The sequence below is a fragment of the Salminus brasiliensis genome, chromosome 4, assembly GCF_030463535.1.
Source record: "Salminus brasiliensis chromosome 4, fSalBra1.hap2, whole genome shotgun sequence".
In the NCBI taxonomy this organism is placed as follows: domain Eukaryota; kingdom Metazoa; phylum Chordata; class Actinopteri; order Characiformes; family Bryconidae; genus Salminus; species Salminus brasiliensis.
The window spans coordinates 29,987,480-29,996,613 of record NC_132881.1 but is presented as its reverse complement, the minus strand read 5'-3'; the positions used below and the strand labels follow the sequence as shown (position 1 = coordinate 29,996,613).

Sequence of the window (9,134 nt, the reverse complement as noted above, 5' to 3'; positions counted from 1 at the left end):
TCAGTCCACAGAACATGATCCAAGAATGCATCAGTCTTGTTTAGACGTTCCTTTGAAAACGTCTGACACTGAATTGTGTGGTGGGGACGCAAGAAAGGTGTTTTGATTATGAGATTCTCCTGTTAGGTGGCCATCAGTTATTTTCGTTTTCAGAGCTATGGGCAGGTGCTTAGAAGAGCCCATGGCTGCTGATTGTTAGGACAAGGTTTGAGAAGTCAGAGTGTTTTAAAACCTGCACCACCTGTCTGTAGCCCTAATCAGCTAATTAAGGTCAGAGACCTACATAAAAGTTATGTGAGAGCTTAAATATCTTGGGGTGCCTAAACTTTTGCTTGGTTGGCTCTAAAATTGTACAAAAACAGAAACGGTGTTAAACATTATTACCTTATATGCATTTTTATGATCATCAGCTTCTACTCACTTTACACTTTACAGAAATAGTCCAAACTTTTGAATGCTACTGTAAAGCTTTTTACATAATTGGTTGTGCAATCCTAAAAACAAAGGTTCAACATATGGTTCTTAAAACAATGCCAAAGAAGAAGCACCATTGAGAATCATGTGTGTACAGAACCTTTCGAAGGTTTACCTGATGTAAAGGTTCTTTACCAGTGTAAAAGATCTTCACTCTCACACATCTCTATAAACATGGTCCCTTTATGTAGCCAAAAGTTTTTCTATTATGGCCTCACTCAAAGAACCATGTGTAGCACCTTTATGTTTAGAAGTGTAGGCCTGTTATGGCTTTGTTCTGTTGTACTGTAATAGTGGCAATGAAGTTGTGGGAATGGCATTCTTTTGCTGATATTACAAAAATATCATTTTAACACACAAAATGGACCAATGTGTATAGTCTATAGTCTAGCTAAAATCCTAATTCTTAAACCGTGGTCATGAATGGTGTATTTGTATTTATTTTTCTAAACAGGTGAATTTGCTATTCCTGATACAGACCAGATCAGCGGAAGGCTCAGAACAGGTGCATGTTACAGCTTGCCAATACCTCACCTGGACCTTTCTCACATTCTCACTGGTTCACCCATATGAGTCCCCCACATATATAAGGGCCTGCAAAACATTGTAGGTTACTTTTATCACCAAAGTAAGTTTGTGGTTAGGATAGATGGTGTTGACCACACCGTGCTTGATTCCTATTCTGCTGAACTGATATTAATTTTATTCTGTTTTCAGATGTGGCTGATTTGGATCGGACTTGTGAGCTTCCTTGCAGGGGCTGCGTATGGTAAGAACAGTAATTGAGAAAAGGATTCACTCTAAGAGCTTTCGTGTTGTTGTCAAAGGCCTATTTGTAGAAGGAACTGCATATTAATTTTTATTGTCAAAGGTGCTAGTCTTAACAGCGTGAAAAGTATTCACTCCAGCCTCTCAGTGTACACAAGCCTGCACTTCTTCAGTCATTGTTTTTATTTAATCATTGGGCAGGAGGGGAGGTGTGCTATGGAACCCTCGGCTGCTTCTCTGATGAGTATCCTTGGAGCAACAGCATTGAGAGACCCATTACTCGCTTACCATGGAGCCCTAGCGCGATCAACACACGCTTTTACCTCCTCACACGCTCCAATCCTACTAACTACCAGGTAAGAGCATATTCTTCACTGTCTACTCTGTAATGCTGCTGCAGAAATGTTGGCTTTCCTGCTCCAGTTCACCTCAGCAGGGGAGCTCTTACAATGGAGCAACAGCGTTGGATCAGAGGGCTGTTATGGAGAGGGTTGTAATCTAGAAACATCTATAAATAGATCATTTAGAAAAGCACTGTAGGAAATAGAGGACCAAGAAAATTAAAGTGAAAACTAATCATTGGTGAAATATTGACATATGAGGACATTTGTGACATTAGCCATGTTAAGACACATTGTTATACAAGTCTTACTATATATTAGTGGCTAAGTTCAGACATCTCTCAGGTGGATTCTTACTAAAGACATTCTGAAATACATGTTTACATTTCACTCCAATTCTTATTCTGATGATATTATTTGCAATGAAAAAATGTTAATTAAAGTTGTTTAATTAGAAAGAACTGCAAAATAGAAGCATTTTCACTAGTGGTCTCAGTCTGAATATGGACATTTCTGGCCTACGCAGATATTACAATGCTTATATCTACATGTAACATGTCTACATTTACATTTAAGATAAGATAAGATAAGATAAGATAGTCCTTTATTAGTCCCGCAGTGGGGAAATTCACAGTGTGACAGCAGAAAGGGATAGCAAGACACAGAAATTTAGATAAATAATTTACACTATATACACAATATAAATAAGAATTAAAAAAGCAATAAACAATAAACAAATAACAACAAATAAACAAATTTGCTATGAAAATTAACATTATGCTCTTGATATCACCTGCCCGAAGTGAAACAGCACCGTCTCAACCATTTTTGCCCATTTAGATACACAGTATTAAGGAAAAAAAAGAAAATGAATAGAGCAGCCACAAGAAGAGTCTATATAAATTGTCTAATTGTCTTATAGGTAATCAGTGCAAACCAAAGTTCCATTGCTGGATCCAACTATCAATCATACAGGAAGACTCGTTTCATAATCCATGGATACATTGATAAAGGAGATGAGAACTGGCTCCTGGATATGTGTAAGGTACAACAAAAAGTAGCACCTGTTTTCATATTCGGGTATTTTTCTCAGTATTGTTGTAAAAGTCAAACATTAAGACAGTTCTCAGTATTATTTCTAAAATTCTATTTTGGAATTTTATTTTTTATCTAAATGTTTGTGTTTTTCAGGTCATGCTGGTTGCTGAGGACGTAAACTGTATCTGTGTGGACTGGAAAACCGGTGGGCGCACACTCTACACACAGGCAGCCAATAACATCCGAGTGGTCGGAGCTCAGGTGGCTGAAGTTATCACTGTCATGAAGGTAAGTTGATTTGTGGCCTCATGCAGGCTTATGATGCTTTGGCTTTTAAAAAATGGTGAGCAAACATGATGCATTAAGGTTCAATTGGATGGAATACAACCTGTTGTGCAACCAGTCTGATATGCTCTGCCTGACTCATGCTTGAACACCTGCATTCGCTCTGGACATTCACACAGCAAGCTAATCAAAGGACAAAGTTTAAAGGGCTCACACTACGATTACTGTGCAAAACACAGTGGCATTGAAAAACTCCCTCAAAGCTGGAGGAAGAAACCTTGGCAGAAACCAAAGACTGCCATGGGGGACCCATCCTCCTCTTAAGACTAATAGTTAGAGTCAATGTAAACTTCAATGTAGTCAGTAATGTGGGTAACTGTTCTGAGGCAGTTAGCAGGAGACACAGCTGGCCAGTCTTTCATCAGTGTCAGGTCTGACAACTAGGCAGTCATTAACTCAGAAAAGAGTATATGGAATTAGTTCTGTATGGATTAACGGAGGACAGAGAATGTGATCATTATCAGATTATGGCTAGCGACTCCAGCAGATCTGACTATACCAGCATAATTAAAAAAAGAGAAACAGAGGGTAACACAGACATGAAAGCACCCTGAATTTGCTCCACCATCCCCACACGAGTACCACAACTCCCTATGTCTATAGACTTCTATCTGCTATCTATCTTCTATCTTCTAGGGGAACATTAAAAAAGAGGTCTCGCACGCAGGGGCAACTCTAACAATTCTGCTAAAATACTTAATAACACATTTTAAGGGCCCTCAATAACACACTCACATGCCCTTAGAATAATCCTAACCTACCATCCCATTCAGCATCTTTGCTTTGCTTGCAGACCATGCAGCCCAAAAAGGCTGCAACAGTTGTAGTTTATTTAGGCACTTGCTGGAACATCCTGATAATATTGTGTTGCAATAGCCTAGCCTTGAAATAATAAAGGTGTGTACTAATTTTGCTGCATTATGCTGGGATAAGGCATTTTTAGCTTGGCTGTCCTATTATAACATATTTGTTGATCAAATGATGGATCTGTAATTCTAACCTTGCTCTCTATCTTTCTAAGAGAATAGTGTGGTCTGTACCAAAAGCAGTACTTAGGTTAAGTAACAACAGAGATATGCAGCCTTGATCTGAGGCAAGAAGAAGATCATTTGTTATCTTAACTCCCAACAGGACAGTTTCGGACAGGGCCCTGAAAACGTTCATATCATAGGACACAGCCTGGGTGCACACTGCGCTGGAGAGGCTGGGCGAAGGACTCCAGGACTGGGCAGAATTACAGGTACATGTTAAATTACAGTCACAGTCACAAAACTGCATAAACAACTTTCAAATAACTATTAAATCAGTTGATTATGCATAGTCTGCATCACATCTAAATGTCAAGAACTGAGGGAACAAAGATTTTCAGGGCTATCACACGTGTTCTTAGGCTCCTCTAATGGGTCTGTTTTGTAGGCTTGGACCCTGCTGAACCCTATTTCCAGGGCTGTCCTCCTCTGGTGCGACTGGACCCCACTGATGCCACTTTTGTTGATGCCATTCATACAGATGGCCTTCCAGTTGTCCCTTACCTTGGTGAGATTTACTTACAGCACAGTTCTCTCCTGCAGCTCTCAAAGCAGTGAATAATTTGAAGTTTTTAAATGAACACAGCTGAATCAACTGGACAAGTAACAGATGTGTGTACTTCTATTATTATTATTATTATTATGAAACATTAACATGCGTTTTACGAAATATAGTAGTTTTGGGTGTAAAATCACATACAATATATTACATTTAGTCTTTATTTGTATATCTGAAACATCTGACTGTCTTTGTAGGCTTTGGAATGGCTGACCCTGTTGGACACATTGACTTCTATCCAAATGGAGGAAATGAAATGCCTGGCTGTGACAAGAACTTAATCTCTCAAATTGTGGACATTGATGGAATTTGGGAAGGTGAGAAAATACACTGCTGACACTACATTCAATCAGTTTGCAATTATAATTAATGTAATCTAATGAAGGATATTTAGTAATTATAGTTGAACTTATGCTGTCTTTAAAATAGCTGCTAAAATACATGCTACCATTTGCAGAAAGAAAGCATCTCAGTAACAGAGACTTTCAAGCTCAAAGGAAATCTTTCATTTGAAATCTGCAGCATTGGTTAGGGAATGTAATGGGGAATCAAGTAATGGCAATTGTGCAATTCCACTGGAGGGCTACAACTGAATCTGCTCTGAATTTCTTCAGTCAAAGCTTCATAACTGGAGTGCCTGTTGTTGAGTCGCTGTGTTCTCACTTTCTGCACTTCTTATTTTCTCTCATTCTGCTCATTCTCTCTTACTTGTCATGTTTATAGGTAGTCGCGACTTTGTTGCCTGCAACCATCTGAGATCCTACAAGTACTACAGTGAATCCATTGTAAACCCTGCCGGCTTTCTGGGATATCCTTGTTCTAACTACAACCAGTTTAAGTCTGTGAGTGGGATCTCTCCAGAACCAAGCAGGATATATTGATAAACCCAACCAGAATGTAGGGCACCTGTAAAACCAAGCATGGTGAATCTATAAAACCAATGTCAACATAACCAGACAGGCTATATCTATAAGGGGCAAGATATTTTAAAAGATATTTTTTATATAAAACATCTTCAGCTCTACTTGATTTAAATGTAATTCAGTCTTTTAGGAAAATGACTAGGCTTTAGTCTGCCTGGAAAAAGGAGGGGTGGTGTAATGGGGTGCACAGTGACCACCTGTCATGGCACATGACATTGATACGGCTGTGAACTGTTTCTATGGTTTTAGAAGTCGATTTGCTGAGATTGGTTTGGGCAGAGCCCCAGTGGGCTTCCTGCCTGTCTGCTGGTAGGCCTGCGTCTGCAGCTGTCCCTGCAAATAACACTCTATCCCAAGTTTGGGATGCAGCCCAACTAAACAGTGCAGCACACACAGGCCATGACCTCATGTGCCTATGTTCTCCTCGAGGGCTGATATCTCCTGGTTGCTTGTCTTGTAAACGCCTTCAGGGTGTTATTTCTTCATCTAGCAGACAGCTATAAACTTGCCAGTTCCCACACTATAAAGCAGGGTTGTCATAAACTGTTGTCATTCTTATCTATGGATTTACAGAAAAGTGTCGAAAAGTCATGAAAGATGAAAGCACAATAAAAAAAAGCTTTGAGTGTTTTCTTTGCCAGTGGGCATGAACACTCTTTTGGTCATAGTCAGGGGCATCCCTAGAACCACTTTAGTAAAATGTCGCTGTGCTGTGTCGGTCCAATAAGTCCAACAAGTGTTTTCCTTGCTTAAGTTACAGTTTTAATTTTTAAACCAGATAGAAAAGAACAGTTCTGATGGGTTTAGACAACATGTGTGGTGGAGACAAAGAAAGACATTATTACAAGAAAGTTCAAATTAAAGAAGATGGCCTTATTGTCAGCTGAAAATATACATTCTGCAACTACAGGGAATGTCCATTATTCACAACACAGCTCCGAACCTAAAGTCAGCATTCTGGTTTTCATGCAGACTGTCCTTCTCTGCTGTGGCCCCGTAGATTCTGTGTGTGCCCTGGTTCCACCAATTTTCTAGATAAGCCATGGCACTGGCAATGACACAAGTAGAGTTTAGCATATTCTTATGGACTGTCTCATTTTGTACTTTAGGGACAGTGTTTCCCTTGTGGTGATGGTGCTTGCGCTACCATGGGTCACTTTGCCGACACATTCAGGGTGCCCAATGGGGTGGAAAACATGAAGTTCTATCTGAACACAGGCGATCTTAAACCCTTTCCACGTAAGTATCTATAGGTCCCACTCGAAGAGTAATTAATCATTTGGTGTCAGATTCATTATTCTGTTGACCTCTCAAATTCTGTTGGTATCCATAGGTTATCGCTACAAAGTGAGCGTCACTATTGATGGCTCACGGAGAAATGTGGGCTACTTCAATGTGGCACTTTACAGTTCTTCTGAAAATACTCGGCAGTATCAGATTCACAGGTGTGCACTATTCTGCCCTTAATTAACATGTTTTATGAGATGCTTTTTTTTTTACTTATCAGTGATGTTAACTGTGTATGATGAAACATTGTGTCTAATATATATATATATATATATATATATATATATATATATATATATATATATATATTATACTTTACAAGACTAGTGCTAAAACACAGAAAACACAGACAACCAAAGGCCTTTCTGACTTGTTTCAGTGGCACTCTGACTCCTGGTAAGACCTATGAGCTCCTGATCGACGTTGAAACGAATGTGGGTGATTTGACCTATGTGAAGTTCCTGTGGAACAACAATGTGCTTAACCCCCTGCTGCCCACCTTCGGTGCAACTCAAATAACAGTGCAGAGAGGAAGGGACAGGAGAGTGTAAGTTACTTTCTCTGCCTGCTTGTCTCTGGCCTACGAAATGGGGGGAGGGGGGTGGGGTGTTTGACCCGGTTTGACCTTAAGGAATATGTTTCTTTTTGGCTGAAATGTGTAGGTGTGTGGGACTAATATTAACACCAAGCTGTGCCCTTAAATTTTAGGACACTACTTAGTTGTCCACCAAAGGAAAAAAAAAAACACATCCGGCAATAAAGACTGAGTAATTGGGGTTGGGGCTGGGGATTTACAAAAGCATCTGTGTTAAACATCATCTTAACTGGTAGAGAGTAGGGTTAGTAAACTAATAACTGTTCTTCTCTTTCTCTCTCTCTCCTTCCCTCCTTCTCTCACACAGGTTCAAGTTCTGTGGAAAAGATAAAGTCCGAGAGAATATCCTCCAGACTCTTACTGCCTGCTAATGATGCTAAACTACTCAATAAATACTTAACACTGACTCATTCAAATTGTGTTCTTTGAGATTTTTCTTAATGTGTGCCTTTAAATAACCAAATGCATCAAGTCTACATGTACACCAGTGTTGGTTCACATTCAAGTGTGTCCTGAGCTCAAACCTGTTTTGTTCTTTCTTGTTGCTACAAACCAAATACCAATCTGCTCATCTACTAGTTAGCAAACTGGACTAGACTGTGCAGCACTGTGACTCTCCATGACGGAAGACAATCTTCTATGCTTTTCCTTCTAAAACAAGTGGTACACTCTGAAATTTTAACCAGTGAGATACTTCAGTTTCTGTGCCATAACGTGTGCCAAAGATCACACTATTAAGCCTTACAACAGGCACTAAACAGGCCAGTTTCAACCAAAAATACTTTTGCAACGAATAATGGTACAGGTTCATCCCTGCCTCCTTTACTGATTACCACTGAACCTTTACTGATGTTACTGTAACCCTTTTTAGCATTTTTCACGTTTTACATAATTGTAATCTAGCAGTTGTTGTAAAAAATAATGATGAATGGACTACAGGACTACTGATGTAACCAAAGTGACACACTGCAGTGTGATACAATTTACATTCCAAAACATCTTCTACGGTGCCACAACATCTCACAGCTGTATGCCATTTTTCAAATGGTTTCAAGAGGTGCAAGAAGCATTGTGGATGACCGAAGGCCTACGAAGACTGAAAGAAGACTACTCTCTCTAGCCATTTAGGTTTAGTCAGACTAATGGCTGCATCATATCCATGTTTTAAGGCCGTAAAAGGAGAACAGGATATGGAAAACATCCTTATAATCATTCTCTAAAATGTCATGGAAAAAACATTATTGATTTATTCTGAAATCAAGGGTACTAAAACTTTTTTGGACAGAGCACCATCTTTCCAAAGAACACAGTTCCACTGCTCCATAGCTAAATGTTGGGGATCTATTTACCCCTGTATCCCACTAGGTCAATAGGTTAATGGTTATCTGCTCCAGAGAGTCCTATTCCACTGGCAATGTTTCCTTACAGGGACTAGACAAGCTGTGTGCATTTGCACATCTGTGTCAGCAATGGGTGCAACTTAAAGTAGCTGAATGCATTCATTAGAAAGGGTGTTACCTGATTGTAAGTGCCTGTATTTTTATTGTAGTATTGTTTACCGTTGCTTTACTGAGCAGTTGTCTCTGTTTGTTACTTACCTGTATATGGCTGCTTTTCTCTTTTCTTTTTGTATTTTCCTATTTTGCAGTAAAGGTTGGATCCCTGCGTGCCTGTCACTTCAACCAGCACATCCTAAAGCAGCCAGCACACCAACCGGCACATTTTGAATTAGCTGGCACACCAACCGGCCCATCCTAAAGCAGCCAGCACACCAAC

At 39.6% G+C, this 9,134-nt stretch overlaps 1 protein-coding gene across 1 annotated transcript; it reads left to right on the top strand.

Moving 5' to 3' along the window:
- Positions 1-1,191: 1,191 nt before the first annotated feature.
- On the top strand, positions 1,192-7,774 carry LOC140554691 (pancreatic triacylglycerol lipase-like). The gene is made up of 12 exons (XM_072677960.1): positions 1,192-1,243; positions 1,444-1,598; positions 2,506-2,628; positions 2,775-2,909; positions 4,098-4,206; positions 4,383-4,502; positions 4,751-4,870; positions 5,277-5,395; positions 6,586-6,715; positions 6,810-6,921; positions 7,143-7,310; positions 7,666-7,774. Exons 1-12 carry the CDS (start codon positions 1,192-1,194, stop codon positions 7,727-7,729), a joined length of 1,407 nt encoding a protein of 468 aa, XP_072534061.1. The 3' UTR covers positions 7,730-7,774.
- The last annotated feature ends 1,360 nt before the right edge of the window (positions 7,775-9,134 follow it).

Excerpts from the sequence above, each read along its gene's own strand:
- LOC140554691 (XM_072677960.1), top strand. The coding sequence starts at position 1,192 with ATGTGGCTGATTTGGATCGGACTTGTGAGCTTCCTTGCAGGGGCTGCG. Across the intron at positions 6,716-6,809 it reads CGATCTTAAACCCTTTCCAC|GTTATCGCTACAAAGTGAGC; the intron begins GTAAGTATCTAT and ends TGGTATCCATAG. Across the intron at positions 6,922-7,142 it reads CGGCAGTATCAGATTCACAG|TGGCACTCTGACTCCTGGTA; the intron begins GTGTGCACTATT and ends GACTTGTTTCAG.